This window comes from Perissodus microlepis, chromosome 10 (genome assembly GCF_051167445.1).
Source record: "Perissodus microlepis isolate ML-2025 ecotype Zambia chromosome 10, ASM5116744v1, whole genome shotgun sequence".
Lineage (NCBI taxonomy): Eukaryota > Metazoa > Chordata > Actinopteri > Cichliformes > Cichlidae > Perissodus > Perissodus microlepis.
Window position 1 is genome coordinate 8,054,518 of NC_140470.1, and position 17,585 is coordinate 8,072,102.

A 17,585-nucleotide genomic window follows, 5' to 3' on the forward strand; every position below is an offset into this window, starting at 1 on the left:
TGGTCTCTGCATACTATTCTGGCTCAGAGATTTGGTTGCATATGGTTGTTAGCCCAAAGTTCATAACCTAATGACCCCTGTCACCTGTTCAGTTTCCCATTGGGTCTGTCAAGGAAGATTTTCCTGCTTTGGAAATCTGAGAGATTTTATTTTGGTTTATAACATTTGCATTAGCGGAGATCATGCCCTTGTCATGGCTAAACCAGCATGATGCTGCTGATGTTTAAAATATGATCCTTCTCAGTATGACTTGTGATCATAAAATACATATGATAAAAAGTTCAAATCAAATAAACTACAAAACTTTTTCATTTACAGCTACTGAATATTTACAGTTCTTAACAAATACATGAATGAATGAATGAACAGACTGCCCTTGAAGTCCAATCAGGCTAAATGAATCATGATTTACCAAGCATACGTGCAGCTTCATAATTTGATGAACTGTCTATTCTGTATTTATTTTAGTTTGCAACAGACTGCTATTTTGGTTCCCTACCCACAGTTTCACCCACAATCCTCCCCCAAGTGTGCAAGTGAGTTATTTTGGGCTTGGAGACAGGAAGCCTTTGAAGCATAGCTCTCACCAGTATGATGGCATGTGTTTTGGAAATGGGTCCATCCACACTGTCCTCAATCTGTATGTCTTGGTGCAGCTGGTGGAAACCGAGCAGCTAATGTGACAGCCTCTTGTAAAAAAAAATAGCAGGGCTGCACTGATATACTGCAGATTGAGTTAACATTGCAACACAGCTCTTTGACAGAAAACCCCCAGCTCCCATCATTATTCAAATGTTGAAATGTTGCATCATAGGCTAACTTCGAACACTCAGAGCAGCATAGTATTCAGCGATTAAACTAAGTAAGACTTTAAGTACACCAGCAAACTGCCCCACTGACCATATCCTGTAAGGATTTGCCTTGGATGTATGCAAACCATTTCTCAGGCTTCATCCACTGAAAGACTAAAACCTTCACAATGCCATGACTATCCAAACCAAACTTTGCCGATCACACTTTCCAGATACTTGAAATCTAAACATAATGCACATATTAATTACAAATTAAGTGAATGAACGGTTTCATAATCCCTGTAATATTACTCATCTCATATGAGGCCTGCATGAATGTCAAGTTGCTGTTGTTTGGCTCTGGAACTGTGACATTTGCTGTGCTGTGAGATTATTAATACATTTTGTATGGCTAAAACTTTAATTTGCATCACACAATCATTGACTGCATCCTAAAAAAAGCTGCAAAAGTGTGTATGTGACATCAATATAGGTTTTTGTTTTTATATACTTATTTTTTCAAATTACGAAATGTCTTGATGTCTTGCTAAACAAATTGAAATATATTTTGATTTATGCTCAATCATCCAGGTAAGTAAATCCCAAAAGGTTGATTCTGTTCATCTGGACGTAGCGTTTTCAGTGGGAGAAATATTTGACACTTAAATTCTGAGAATGAAGAAGTCATTTGGATGAGTGATGAAACATTTTTCCCACTATCTTGTGAAAATTCACAAAGAGCAGTGAGTATCGTATTACCTGATCACAAACTGTACAAAGAAGAAAGAAAATTTTAATTCAGTCTTAAAATTCTGCAACCTGTCAAATCAAATAATCAATCAATCAATACTTTATTTATATAGCACATTTAAAGACCAGAGGTACACCATAGTGCTTCTCAATAGTAAAATATGAAATAAATGGTAAGTGGACTGATTCTTATATAGCACTTTTCTACTCTCTCTGAGTACTCAAAGCGCTCTATACAACATGCCACATTCACACCCATTCTCACAAGCACTTTATCTATACTTAGTGCTATCTAACTACATTCACACTCCGATGGATGCATCGGAGAGCAAGTTGGGGTTAGTATCTTGCCCAAGGATACTTGACATGCAGACTGGAGGAGCCAAGGATCAAACCACCAACCTTCCAATCAGTAGGTGACCTGCTCTACCTCCTGAGCTACAGCCACCCAAGTAAAGTTAATTACGATAGTAGAGTACAAATACATTTCCAGACAAAACGAGCACTAATTAACCCAGAAGCACTATGCTAAAAGAAACATAGAAATCCCACTTTGATCCTTGAGTAAATCTGATATTCTGAAACAGGGATTTTGAAAAAACACTTGTTTGTTTTGGGGCTTTTAATCAAAGTACATCACAAATACAATACAAGGAAGCCTGTATCCCAGCATAAGTACTTTCTGTATTAAATCGTCATCAATAAGCAAATATTTTTGCAGTAATTTAAGCAATAAAAGCAACAATCAATAACATGGGAAAAAACACAGTTTGTTTCAGTAAAACATTTTTATTAGTCCAGTATAGCTTATTTTATCTTCTATTCTCATCTCACAGTACTCATTTAAGTAATACAGCTGTAAACAAAAACGTTTTGAGTTACCTGGTCATGTATCTGTCAGACTCAGAGTGGAAACAAAGTAAAATAGTGTCATGAGGTTAAACCAGCTTTCTAAACACTTGCTCTTTTCTTATGAGCTTCCTTGTTACTAACATAAGGAGATTATCTGATCTAAGAAATGGCTCCAGTTGAAGTTAAGTAGAAGTAAGATGTTTTCACTGAAGCCTGCTGTTATTATTTTTCACATTATAATCACAATACTTAACACATGCTCTGCCTCCAGCGTGTCTCCCTGAGTGCTCTTAAATCTTGGCTTCCAGCCGTTTATCTGCTTTGTGTTTACCTCATTTTTCTTCTAACGTCTTTCACACTCATATTTTACATATTATTACATGTTGGTGTCTCCAGTTTTTCCTGAGTCTTCTTGCATTAATATTCAGTAGATTCTTAGATCTTCAGGTCATCCATCCTGCTCTTGAAGTTGCTGTGCTTGCTTGACTGACTGTTTCTGCGCTGATTTTCGATGGACATCTCAAGGACAGGACTGGAGATTTTTCTCCCCTTTGTATCATTTTCTTCCGCTTTGCCTTTCCTCTCCACAGCCATATTATCTCTGTTCTGCTTGTAGGCCACCTTGCTGTTGTAGGGGCTGTAAGCAGAATTTGGCTCTGGCATGCTGTACTTTGAGTCTGTAGGGAAAGGTTCAGGCACAGCAGAATGACCTCCAAAGTAGTTATAGTTTGGGACAAAGGGCATGACCGGATCACTCAGGGCTTTGGAACCTTCACGTGCGGCTTTTGAACTCCTGTAACGAAGACCCTGGTGGCACTTTGTAAAACCTAGATGGTACATTTCCACCAGGTTGAGCAGCAGTGAGACGCAGGCCACAGCCAGCATGAAAAGGATGAAGATTGTCTTCTCAGTGGGGCGGGAGATGTAGCAGTTCACCATGTTTGGGCAAGGCCAGCGGTCGCAGGTGTACATGGCCTTGAGCTCAAACCCATATAGAAAATACTGAGCTACAATAAACGCCACCTCAAACAGGGTCTTAAAAATAATGTTGAAGACATAGGTCCGCAGTAGCGCACCTTGTAAACGTGCGTGGCCCTGTTTGTCTTTAACTGAGGGCTTTTTGTCCTTATGGCAGAATACTTGCTGCTGGTCTTCAAGCTCCTTTTGTTTCTGCTTCTCCTTCTCCTCCATGCGGACCAAATGAAGGATATGACCAAGGTAAATGAGAGTGGGCGTGGAGACAAAGATGATCTGCATCACCCAGAAGCGGATGTGAGAAATGGGGAAGGTCGTGTCATAGCAGACGTTCTGACAACCCGGCTGCTTGGTGTCGCACGTGAAGCTGGACTGCTCGTCGCCCCACACCTTCTCAGCAGCAGCCCCCAGCACCAGGATGCGGAAGATGAACAGCACTGTCAGCCAGACTTTGCCCACTACAGTGGAGTGCTCTTGAGCACTTTCCAGCAGTTTCCCTAACAAGTTCCAGTCAGCCATACCGTCTTACAACTGTCCCCTCAGCTTTATTGGCAAAACCAGGAGAAAGGCCTGTAAGGAGAGGGGGAAATGTTTTATTTGAATAAACTAAGCAATATGGCAGACTTAACCTGTCAAGTAACTTATTACCATACCATATCACCACTTATTACCATAAAAACAACGTGATAAGCTTTAGTAAATGAAATGATGATGATATTTACGAATTAGTTGATTGACTGACTGGACTTTTATAAGGTGATTGTTAGCTCTCATATTTGCACATGCAAAATTAGAATCAGGCTTAGGAAACGTTCCCACCAGCTTGTTTTGTTCATACAATAGTTTATATGTTAATCAGAATTCTAAATCTCTATATGAGGAAATATGTATTGTCTCCACTTTCTTTAATTTACCTTCAGGTAAACATATTTTCCTGTGTAGAGAAATGGGAGCATGGCAGTATGCAGATAAGATGGAGACTGCATAAGCCCTGTTGGTTCAGAACATATCCATGGGGGTAAGAACAAAATATTCCATTGCCAACGTTTCATAACTCTGATAGAGATTTTGAGTGCACACTTGTTTTTTGCTCAGGGTAAGAATGTTTCCATGCACATTTGTGAATGACTGCCATCGTCCTGTTACATGAGCCAATTTCAGCTAAGCTTTAGCTGTCAGGCAGATGACCCCGCATTTGACACTAGAATATTTTGGTATACAGAGAAGTTCATGGTCATCTCAGTGCCTACAAGGATCTCAGAGGCTGTGGCTGCTAAACAAGCACAAATCATCACCCCTCCACCACTGCTTGACAACTGGTATAAGGGGTTTTTGCTTAGGTTTGCAAAGATGCAACTTTGCAAACCTAAGGCATGCTGCCAGGTTCTTTGCAGAAAGGTTTTTTCCTTTCAAGCAAGTTGGTCCTTTTCTAAATGAAATATCATAAAATTTCACATTTGACACCGGGGCATGCAGGGAAGTGTGGCACTGTGTTAAAACTCCCAAAACCTCTACTTTTATAGAGGTGGTCCCACTTGCTGATGATTATTTAATTAGTTATTCATTTAAAGATGTATTATTAGTAGTATCTAGCTGCTATTTACCTTCTCAGTTCCTGTGGAAATAGTGAAGGTGCATTTAGTTTTTTGCAGGACTACATAGAGTCCTATCAGAACTTTCCTTTTCATGTTATTGTATATAGCACAATAATTCACCATAGCACAGGGTCAAGGGTACATGAGTCTAATTTGTATGTAAATCTAAAATTCCCCTATGTTGTCATACTTGTACTTTGCAGTATACAATACCATGTTGGATAACTAACTGATAACATTGCCATTAGTGCTGTTCAGACTTTTTTAATGAACCGTTTTAAAATTATGACGAGGAGTGTGCCACACATTTAAATGTGAGAACACAACATAAAATAAGTCAAGTGCAGTTTTAATGTAACTGATTCATCTCAAGGTTTTTACATTTTAAACACATTTAATTTTAAAACAAAACAAAACACACATTCAGTGTAAACTGTTTGGTTGCTTGACTGTTTAGATATGTAGTTAATTTATATAGTATGATGAATCCGTTTAGTATTGGTCTTGAGAAATCCCACGTTCAACTTTCCCAGAGAATGCTGATCATGAATTCACCCGTTTGTACTCATAAATGTTTGTCAGAACGATCTGATAAAAAGTGCAGGGACACAGATGGCTGTGTTTGAGAGATAGCCCCGGAGCGGCCTGGGTGAGACTCTCAGGATCGACACTGATCTTGTGACACAGTACTCCGACTCCAGAATTAGGTGTCTAGTTTAGATCTCATATCATATTTGTTACGGTTTAGAAAAGAAATAAACTTGAAAAAATACTTAAAAATGTCCTGAGTGATTATTTAAAAAAAATCAAAAAACAAATCAAAAAATTTAAATCCATATGGTCACATGGTCACATGGATCAACTTCTTTTACCACAGCTGAATGTGGAGTTCTTTCACTCTGTTCAAAATTCCTTTCATATTTTTTCTTCATAATAATTCTGCTAGCGAAGCAATAGTAACACCCCAGAAAGATTAAGAAAGACCTACCTGATAAAGTTCATTTCTTTCAGTCACTTGACCTCTTCACTTCACAGCGAGGCCATGTTCTCCTGAGCTACTGAGGAAACTGCAGCACCAAAGATAAACTTCTCTCAGGCAGTTTTCTCTGGGATTCTGCTTGGTGCCCTCCCTCCTACTCTGACCTTATCAATGCCCTGTCCTCAACAAGCCACCACAGCTAAACCCCTTGTCTTGTCTCAGTACAGATGAAAACATTTCTGTGAGAAGAAAAGTCTAAAATCCTCTCTGTCAAGAGGTGTTTCTGTTGAACTGAGTGGCAGCTGAGGAGTCCAGTGAGGATGCAGGTTAAGCCTACATACCACTGTGCTCTAAATATAATTCATGGTGAAGGGAGTGGTTTTGTTGCCACTTTTATGGTGATCTGACCCATGACTGCGTGGACGAGCTTTAGATGGCACAGAGCCATCCCTCAGTGCTCCACGGAGGAAGACTGCATGGAGTAATACCTGAAAAAATGATGCCTGCATACAGAGGATGGTGTACTAACCTAATTATGCTATTTAGACTTAACGCTCATAATGTCCTCCCGATTTCCATACACCTGTGGTCCTCAGGGGTCAAAAATGTCCCCATCTGGTTTGATTGATACTTAATTAATATGAAGTGGATTTTCCCCCCATTTTTAATTAAAACTTAATTCAAACATTTTGACACAATTTTTTTATTCCATTTCAAATTTAAGTCTGATAAAAACCTCATAAAAATGACATTTTTCTTTGTTTTCGGGTAAAAAATAAATTAAATCATCAGTTATTGTGATTATCGCTTCACAACCAGAGTCGGTTGCTTTAACAGATTATCACAGACGGGTTTATGTCAAAGTTAATTTAGAAAGCTGTTTTTAAACTACTTTTTAAACTAGTTTTTTACTGGCAGCAAATAATCATATCTGTTGTCCTTTGGGTTGAAAAATGACCCCGTTTGCTTTGACTGTTTATAAAGCAATAAGTATAAAATATCATCCATCTCTGTGTTTCAAGGTTTTTATTCATCTTTATTCCAACTCATTACCTGACATTTTTCTATATTTTGGCATGGTAGGAACACCAGGGCATGGGTCTGAGTGAAGGCAAACTTTCATGAGAACAAAGGTGTGTCCATATTTGACACAAGTGCAGGAGGAAGCTCAGGTTTATTCCTCTGCACTGGTCCCATCATGGACAGCTTTCTTTCTGCAGTTGCAGGCCAAGGGTCATATACAGTAAACAAGTTGTTACAGGTGATTGTTTTCTTTTGGAAACCTTCTGCAATGTTAGGGACAACTCGCGTGTCCTGACTGCAGGACAGACGGTTTGCCATCGTACACTAGCATGTTCCATGTACAGCTGGACCTGGCATCACATACTGCCCATGTTTTTATCTCAAAGGTCCCTGGTTTACTTGGGATGTTCTGCTGGAATGGACAGAGTCCTCTGAAGGGGACTTGGTGCTCATACAGTCACATCAGTACCAGGATCTTACATCAACAGCAGGAGAAACATCCACTTGTTCCATACACCTCAAATGGGAGCACGCTTGTGTCATGAACGATGATCATCTATTGTGTCTTTATCAAGAAATTATATCCTTTTTGTGCTTCTATGATTAATCTTGTGTCACCTTTAAAACTTCTCTACCAGACTCAGGATGTCATAAACTGGCTGTAGCGACTCTACTGGATGCACGGCAGTAAGAATCAACACACCCACATATGCCTACAGCTGCATTCGATCCATTTTTCTTCCTCTCTTGTTGTCCCTCCTTTTTTGTCATTGAGTTGGCTGTAGAGCAGGTCATCTGCTAATTGGATGGTTGTTGGTTCAATCTCTGTGTGATCTAGTCTGAAGTTCTTACCAAGGTGTCCTTGGACAAGTTACTGAACCCCAACTTGGTCTCTGATGCATCCATTGGCATGTGAACGTTAAAAAGCATAAAACAAGCAGAATACATGGTGTATAATGCTTTCAGTACTCGAGTAGAAAAGCAACTGAAGGAGTATGGGACCTGGCATATGTGCTTGGACTGTGGTAGATTGTCTTTCTCTGTGGCACATGAGAGAGTCATGCATCGTCTGTCACTGGGAAGGATAGAAGACCAGATCAATGTTTCCTCACATTACTGCAAATATTCCTCTGTCTCAGCTGACTCCTCTTTCTTGCTTGATTCTTTGTCTTCATCATAATTGAAATGGAAGATGTGCAGTCCTCTGACACATCTTCTATTTCAGTTTCACATTCTGAAAATTCAAGAAACTTCAAGAAGCCCAGTCACTTTCTTTCCAAGCTCCTCAGACTACCATGTCCTGGATGCCTGAGAACCTACTTGAACATAGTTCAGATTCTTCATCACTTTCCTTCACTTCATAGCCTTCTTCCACTTCTGCAGGTGGGTGATGTGCTTTTTCAGAGAAAGGGTAGCATGTGCTCTAAATATTGACAATATTTTCTATATCTTCTAACCCTGGATCTTCCTGAACATTGATTCTCCCTCCTCATTATACTAGAGGACAATATGTGCTTTGTTCTACTGGTCATTGCTTTGCACAACATGGTAAAAAAAAGTATGCTCATCAAAGTATGCAAATCTCCAGTGCAATGGAGGCTTGTGAGCATACTTTCTGTGTATGTATTATTGTAGGGTCTACCTTACAATACGAAGCACCTTGATGCGACTGTTGTTGTGATTTGGCGCTGTATAAATAAGATTTCATTGAATATAGAGCACCTGCCTCCTCATTGTGCTGCCTGTTGTTGTTGTTGTTGTGGTTGTTATGACCAGTGCTTGACCCCACACATCAGTGATCCAAGATCAAAGATGTTTGAAAGCAGTATGGTGTGAAAATACGGCTCTTTGCAACACTTTGTACTTTGGGGTCATTTTTGTCCACGAGGACCACAGGTGTTATAAAATCCAATAAAAACCCCATAAATAAATCTAATTACTTAAAACTTGTTCCAATCATGCATAGCATAGTAATGAATAACTTCTGTTATTTTCAGACCATTTGATGAATAAAAAACACATTTTTGATAGCAAAAGATTTCTTTAGAGGACAAAAAAAAAGGACAACACAAGGGTTAAGGTCCCTCTATTAAAGCATCAGAAAAGACAACAGAAGTTTATTTACCTGTACACAAGTACAATTACTCATCACAAAATAACACTGTGAAAAAAGACATACTGGATTAAAATCACTTTCACTTGGGGTGTTTTGCGGAAGGCCATCTGCAAAATAAACACACTTAAAGCCATTTTACTGTAAATTAATTTGCCTTCCTGAATAACGTGTGGTGATGGTTTCCATAAAAAGAGAAACAACCTCATTTCTCTGAGACAGCAGGTTCAGCTGTCTATGGGGGTATCCACACACTGAAACTCCTATATGGTGGGTCCACTGATAACACCAACACCAATAACACCTGAGACAGTTCTTCGCAGGTGACTTTGAAGATCTCACACACGGTGGGGTTGATGGGGTGAAATGCGTGAGGATGTTTCGTTCACATATTTTGTTTCCCTCAGTCACACTTCTGACACCGGCACCTCTGTGGCCTCAGCTTTATTTGTACCTATCGTTAACCACCGCCCGCTGGTCGTTTATTCTATCACCTTTCCACAGAGCCGCGAAGTCCTGCCAGAGTACGCTTAAACAGCTTTCAATCTGTTATGTGTCAGAACAAATCCCCTTTAACCGAGTAGGTAAAAACAGCACAGTTAGTTTAAAGTCTGGTTGATTTTATTCTGTTGTGTATGGACAACATAGAAACATTCCACTTTCAAAATAAATACATTTAAATAGAAATATCACCATGTTAAGAAAGCTTCACACAAAAAAAATTGCAATTCAAGTTTTTTTTCTATTACTGTCTTTCCAAGTGAAAGTATTGAACCACCAATTCAAATAATGTGACTGCCCCATTCAATACATATGAAATGCAACATGTTTACTACATGCATGTATTAGTATAATTTCACTCACATCAGTCTTTGTGATTATGTGTCACATAAATAACAAAATATTATTAATGACCATGCCCACAATACACTTTTCTCAACCAACTGGAAGTTTTGCTATGACTTTGGGCAGCTTTTATAGTTTCATTTCAAGATAAGGATTAAAACAAATCCATGATAGCTGAAGGCTGTAATGTGGTCAGTGGGAATATTGGTTTATTAAGTGTTTTTAACTGATCTGCAGTCAGACAAACACCAAGCTATCCATTATAACTAGAAATGTTTGTCGAAACATGAACTGCTGGCTTTCTGCATTTGAACCGGTGAAGCATCGCCATGATATAAACCTCACAAGTTTAATCAGTAGTTGTTACCTGAACGGTCACTTATATGTCTCCTTTGTGCTGCTGTGCATTTTGTTAGAATGAGCAAAGCTTTTGTTGGATCCAAGCCCCCATAGTCGAGTCTCCAGCATTGTGCAAATGCTTGCTGCAAGCCTTCCCCACCAAGAAGACCACCTCGGCAATGTTGAGTAGAATACAAACACCTGACACAGCCAACATGAACACGGTGAAGACGGTCTTCTCTGTGGGTCTCGACACAAAGCAGTCCACCGTGTTGGGACAAGGGTAGGAGTCGCACTTCACCAGCCGGATCATCTTGTAACCAGGGTAGATCATATAAAACACATACATAAAAGTGACCTCAAAGATGATACGGAATAAAAGGCTGATGACGTATGTCCACCACAGGGCCCCAGTGATTTTCATCTTCTGTGTTTTTATCTGCTCCAGGTCTTTCGGGTTGGACCGGCCCGACAGTTTGTAGAGCCTCTTGTCAACATGACGCCGATGGGCAACGTGCATGGCTACCAGCAGGGCAGGAGTGGAGACCAGGATGAGCTGGAGTGCCCAGAGTCGAATGTGGGAGATGGGGAAGAAGTGGTCGTAGCAGACACTGTTGCAACCCGGCTGCTGCGTGTTGCAGGTGAAGCCAGACTTCTCGTCGCCCCACACGCTCTCGGCTGCAACCACGAGGACCAGGATGCGGAAAATGAAGAGCACGGACAGCCAGATTCGACCGATGCCGGTGGAGTGGCGGTTCACACCGCTAATGACAGCATAAAATGATGCCCAGTTCATCTTTGGTTCCGGGTCTGAAACAAACAAACACAAAAATCATATGATATCATTTTTTTGTAATTAAATTTTTTTTATTGTAAAATAATTTTACTGCAAATCAACACAATAATGTAAAACAAACCATAAAATGATAAAAAAAAATTTATTAAAATCATCTCTTTTTTATATTCATTTTTATATTTCTCTGCTTTTTTATGTGATTGCTTTGTTGTCTATTATATGTATGCTGCTATGACAAGAGTTTCTCTGATCTGATCTTATGATAATTCTTACTGTTTGAGATTAGACATTCAAATAAGACTGTCTTCTTCGCATGTAGCCATTCGGCAAAAACGAAGGCTTCTTAAATCTTAAAAAAAGGCCTGCCAAGCTCTCACTTGGACAATTTGTTTCCAAAAAAGTAGAACCAAAAATCAGCAAGTGAAGCAATGCAAATGATGTACAGTAAATCCCGTGTGTAAGGCTATACTCTGGACAGTTGACCGATGCAAATTTACCCGGGATCAGTCCCCCTGTGTTTCTGTTCAGTATATCCTCCCTTTGCCCTGATGTATAAATTACTTCATCACATTAACTCCTCAGGACTTGCAGGACTCTTGCATGTTGAACCAAAATTCCCTTGAAGTTCCTAAAAATACTTAAAAATTTGCTTTATAAAAAATCACTAACAAATCCCATCTTGTGACATAACAGGCACAAAATTACTGGCCCTTCAGTACAAGTAAACTTCACAACAGCAGCTTCACGGAATAAATGATTTGTTGATCCATCATTCGGTTAATTTTCTGAGTGAAAAAGCATTTTAGGCTTTTTTTTTCTAAAAGCAGAAAATCTCCCCCCAGTTTCTGTTGTGAGGATTGTTTGTACTTATTGCCTTCTGTGACATAAAACTGAATATATATGGATTATGAGAAAACAATTTGCACACATCATCATGCATCAGCTCTTTCTGAAGGTGTTAGAGTGACACTTAAGTTAAAACTATTGCTTGAAAATGATCAGGAAATATTATGTAAAAGATTATGCACATGAAAATGATCTATGCATCAAACTTAGAACAAGAAAAAAATACTTTAGATTAAAAAGGCAGGAAATATAACTCTCTAAAAATTCTCTAAAAGTTCTCCTGAATGTCAAAGTCAGACACAAAGGAGAACTTCAGTTTCACTTTTCAACAGCAAACTTAAAACTTAATAAACACAATACTGTCTTACTTATTCACTTTAAATAATAGCAACCTGCACACTTGACTTAAATCAGAACACATGGTGCAGCCACACTTCGGCTGGACTTGGTAAATTAATAGTAATGAGTACATCACAGCTTTTTTTTTACGCCTATGATTCTTCTTAGGCTTAAATTGTAGCATGTTTGATCCCCTTGGTGTTGATCATTACTGATTGCTCTGTTATGTCTGAGTCTAGAGTAAATGTTGGAGTTGTTACCGGGCTCAGCTGGAGGTGTAAGAGGCATAGGAGGCAGCGTGGAGGACAATGTTGACCCGCTGGTTTGGCATGGATGTGAGTCCAGAGAAGGAAAAAAGCCTCTCTGCCCCCCTCTGCAGCTGGCAGCCCACTTAAGAGTGCAATACTGAGGTCTGGCACCATGTGTCATGTGACATGCTTTCACCAGTAGCCATGGTGTTGCATGCAAAATGAGCAACTCTAGCTGGATTAACAGACTCTTGGATAGTCGCCACTCACCGGCAGGAAAATCATTTGTGCTCCTAAAGGACGTTGATAGGTTACATAGAAGGACTCGTCTGCTTCTTAGCTTAGAAGGTTTTCACACAATTCACTGATCAGGCAGATAGAAATAACTAACAAGGACTGCAAATAAATAATGTTGTCTGATCATCACTTCTCGGACGAACTCTCAAAAAGAACATGTTTGGAAAAGAGTCTCATTTTCTTTTTTATCCTAATCATATCTTGTGAATATAGTGTGAAGTGACATTAACAGCTAAGCATGATCTGCCAATGAGCACAGAATAAATGAACACGCTGAAAAGAAACTATTTAAACTGTCCATCCGCGCAGCCACATGATGTAGGAACAAAGTCATCAATAAATTGAACTTACCTTAGCTCTGCTTTCAAATAAAGTGCATCCAGAAACATTTAAGTTAGCATCACCAGATCAGATGTTTTTTTTTCCAGTCTTTGACTGTGAACAAGAGTATCAGAGCACCATGACTTTGCATTGCTAATGATTTCCCTCACACTAGCCACTGCCCTGCACTGGGGAGGTCATATGCCTCTGTGCAAAGAATTTGCATACAATAGCCCCATTTAGGCAGCGCAAACAAACAGCTTCAGAATTCAGATCAAACGTTTTAATTTCTGCCCAGCTGAAGAATCTGTGTGGGGACTGTGGTCTGTCATGTTGTCCTCAGTATGCTGCTGAGCAGAGGAAGTGGGGGACGGTTTTGACGTAATATGGAGTGTAACATAAAGGTCTTCAACAAAGAATGAGACTCAAAATCTAAAGATAAGAGGACAAGGGTTTGTTATCCTGAGAATCAGACTCTCATCTAGTGTTTCTTCTCGACCTTTACATCCTAATGCTAAACCACTGATTGAACCAGCCAATGACTGTGTTTACTGTGTACTCAAGGGAAACTGAATCCAGTTTGAGGCGTTTTCACAGATGGGGCAAAAACTGGCAACTTTTTGAACTGAGTAACTTTTTGAGCTCACTTCTTGTCTCAGTTAAAATCCAAAAGAGCTGATTTGAATATGACAAACTATTCATTATTATATTCAGTCATTTTTACTAGTTTATAGTTGTTTTTAATCATTGGTGAGACAGCTGTTATATTTCATGACATCACTTGTCATCATTTGTCAGTGTTAGGACCATTTAGTTGGCTATGATAACTAAAACAAACAAAGAGAAATGTATTGTCATGTATCTGCATTTCTGTGTCATAGTATGAGAGAAACTGTGGGTGAGTGACATCTTTAAAAACCTTGGCACCAAGGGAAAGACTCTGGGAATGTTGAAATGATGCTTAAACTGGCGAAAATAAACTTTAACCCTCGAATTCTAGTAAAAGTCACCCGAATGGATGAATCAATTTTCCAATGGCCAGTCTACCTGTGCCACGCATCCAATTAAAACTGCATCAAATTTAACATGTTTTCTTTATCACATGAAATCTCCTTTACCTTCTAACCTTTACTTTGAACTTTCATTTGACCTTTTTTAGTGTCAGGAAATCTATAAAGGTGCAATTTCTGACACATATTTTTAGGCATATTAATATATCCCATAAGTAATAGTTTTTTCCCCTTTACAATATACTGTTGAAAGTACTGTGACTCCTAAAACTCGCAAAACTTGAAATATATACAGTCTTTTGACTTTTTGTTTTTAAGTCACTTCAGATTCAATTCATTTCCAGGGGGTTCATGTTTCAGTTTAGTTTTTCTTGTTTGAAAATGTTCTTTTTAATTATTATTGTATGAAGGGCATGCAAAATTAGGAAAATCAGCAGAAGTATTACATTAAAAAACACAACTTTTTGAAAGCAGCTGTCTCGCTGTTTTGCAGACACCATATATATATATTTGCCAAATGGTTTCAGAAATGTCCTTCAAAAGTCTAGCTGTTGTTTTCTTTAGCTTTTAGTTAGCTATATCTGGCGTTCGGACCACACTCAAAGGATCAATACGCTACTATTAATTTCATGGACCTTGATTCCAACCAGATGTTGCATGGTCCTTTGCACATATTATAAATAACTCTGTTCTGCTGTACTGTTGATTTAAGTGGTTTTTCATTTCCACGCAGCTGCAGAGAGATTTCACGATGCTGTCTTGTAACCTCTACAAAGACTCCCGGTGTTGACATTAGAAACACAGGCTGTGACTCAGCTGAACTGCACATCAAGCAAAACCGATCAAGCCCCAAAGACGCAGACACTAAATTCTGTGTACTTGTAATGCAACTGTAGGGTTTAATGTAACAAAGCACTGAAATTGTGCATGTGTGCATTAGCAAGCTTGCTTCAGTTGAATCTACAGGCTGACATCTACAGGTCTTTAAGAGTTAGTGCAGCAGGATTAATAATTAACACGTAAGCAATGACGCAGGATCATTTAGTTTAGTAAATGAAAAATAATGCCTCAACATTTCAAAAATTGAAAATTAATTTTATCATCATCATCAACTTTATTTATAAAGCACTTTAAAACAACCACAGCTGACACAAAGTGCTGTACATTGGAACTGTAAAATAAAATTACATGAGATATAAATAAAAAACAAATAAAAGAAGAGTGAAATCATTAATTAAATAACTACTTCAATTAAAAGAGAAAACTAAGTCTCACTGAGGTTAAAAGCCAAGGAATAAAAGTGGGTTTTAAGACGTGATTTAAAACTGGACAGTGAAGGGGCCTCTCTAACGTGCATGGGCAAATTATTCCATAATTTTGGAGCCACAATAGAGAAGGCCCTGTCCCCTCTGAGCTTCCTCCTGGATCTCGGTACCTCCAGGAGCAGCTGGTCAGCTGACCTGAGAGACCGACAGGGTATGTGGGGATGTCAGTACTCTTGCTGCAGCAAGAGTACTGACATCCCCACATACAGGGACTAGAAGGAGAGAGCATATTTCTCCTGTTTTGGCTTCCCTTCATTGGCTTCCTGTTAAGTCCAGAATTGAATTCAAAATCCTGCTCCTCACATACAAGGTCTTAAATAATCAGGCCCCATCTTATCTTAATGACCTTGTAGTACCATATCACCCTATTAGAGCACTTCGCTCTCGCTCTGCAGGCCTACTTGTTGTTCCTAGAGTATTCAAAAGTAGAATGGGAGGCAGAGCCTTCAGTTTTCAGGCCCCTCTTCTGTGGAACCAGCTTCCAGTTTGGATTCGGGAGACAGAAACTATCTCTACTTTCAAGATTAGGCTTAAAACTTTCCTTTTTGCTAAAGCATATAGTTAGGGCTGGACCAGGTGACCCTGAATCCTCCCTTAGTTATGCTGCAATAGACGTAGGCTGCCGGGGGATTCCCATGATGCATTGAGTTTTTCCTTTCCAGTCACCTTTCTCACTCACTATGTATTAATAGACCTCTCTGCATTGAATCATATCTGTTATTAACCTCTGTCTCTCTTCCACAGCATGTCTTTTATCCTGTCTTCCTTCTCTCACCCCAACCGGTCGCAGCAGATGGCCGCCCCTCCCTGAGCCTGGTTCTGCCGGAGGTTTCTTCCTGTTAAAAGGGAGTTTTTCCTTCCCACTGTCGCCAAAGTGCTTGCTCATAGGGGGTCATATGATTGTTGGGTTTTTCTCTGTATCTATGAAGCGCCTTGAGGCGACTTTTGTTGTGATTTGGCGCTATATAAATAAAATTGAATTGAATTGAATTGAATTGAATTGAATTGAATTGAATTGAATTGAATTGAATTGAAGAAGCTCAGAGAGGTAAGGCGGAGCAAGACTGTGAAGGCATTTAAAAGCAAACATAAGAATTTTAAAATTAACTCTAAAAGACAGGCAATTGGGCCTTTGTATTGTTAAACATTATAACATTAGATTGTTATATCTTAAACGTTAATGTAAAAAAAGTAAACATAAAAAGCAGAGCATTGTACTGTGTACTGTACGCGGCCCATTCATCTGCTGAGTACTTGTTTTTTTAACCGCCAGGACAATTCGTTTGATCTGGAGAAATAAACAATATACTGTGTCTAACGTGACAGCCTCGCAGAGTGTTTTTTGTTTCAAAATTATTACAAAAAATGTTTGAATAACGGGAACAAGACACTTTTGTAAGAAATCTTTGCCATTGAAAGCTGCCGATGATTTCTTTATATTTTTGAATCGTGACGATTCTGATCATCATCAGAATCATCATCTGATTCTTTTATTGTTATCCTCAGGCAGTCAAAGATAAAATCAAATTCCAATCAAATTTAAAAATATTCTTCGATTTTTACTCTACAATAATACATACATACATACATACATACACACACATACATACATAAATAATGGATTTGTACCAAAAACGAAGGCTGTTAGGTAAAAGCAGGGAGATGAAATTTTCAGTGTTTTCCTCTGAAGTGTGCTGGAGTAAAAGAATAAAGTTGCAGGGGGAAATATAAAGTAGAAGTTCCCTAGATTTGTACATTAGCTCAGTCCTGTTACACTCTAGATTGCGAGAGTGCCCTTGAAGCAATCTCGCTCTAGCCTAATTCCTCAACTCAGGCATCTTCTGACAGAAACATGTCTGCACATATAACAAAAGTGATTATAGTGATTCAGAGCAGTTGCAGTAACAAGTAACCAAGGAAATGCTGAGACTGGCATATTTAGGCACTGTCTTTACTACAGAATCAGAATCGTCTTTATTTAACCAAGTTTGTGCACACAAACAAGGAATTTGACTTATGTTGCTCTCTGTATGCCATAAACAGAAAGGGCAGCATGTACATTTTTTTCCAGCGTGGGATTTAAATAAGTTCTCTGACTGCTGTCACGGTAACACCTCAGTGTAAGCTAAGTGCCGTGAAT

At 39.1% G+C, this 17,585-nt stretch overlaps 2 protein-coding genes across 3 annotated transcripts; both read right to left on the reverse strand.

Moving 5' to 3' along the window:
- Positions 1–2,828: 2,828 nt before the first annotated feature.
- On the reverse strand, positions 2,829–3,887 carry gja2 (gap junction protein, alpha 2). The gene has a single exon (XM_084941744.1). It carries the CDS (start codon positions 3,885–3,887, stop codon positions 2,829–2,831), a length of 1,059 nt encoding a protein of 352 aa, XP_084797870.1.
- A 5,153-nt stretch (positions 3,888–9,040) lies between these two features.
- On the reverse strand, positions 9,041–13,287 carry gjb1a (gap junction protein beta 1a). 2 transcript variants are annotated; one of them, XM_084941746.1, is made up of 2 exons: positions 13,141–13,287; positions 9,041–11,073 (listed from the first exon to the last, which is right to left on the reverse strand). In XM_084941746.1, exon 2 carries the CDS (start codon positions 11,057–11,059, stop codon positions 10,337–10,339), a length of 723 nt encoding a protein of 240 aa, XP_084797872.1. In that variant the 5' UTR covers positions 11,060–11,073; positions 13,141–13,287; the 3' UTR covers positions 9,041–10,336. The 2 variants fall into 2 exon arrangements, with proteins under 2 accessions (XP_084797872.1, XP_084797871.1); XM_084941745.1 differs by lacking the exon at positions 13,141–13,287 and adding an exon at positions 12,505–12,618.
- Between the last annotated feature and the right edge of the window lie 4,298 nt (positions 13,288–17,585).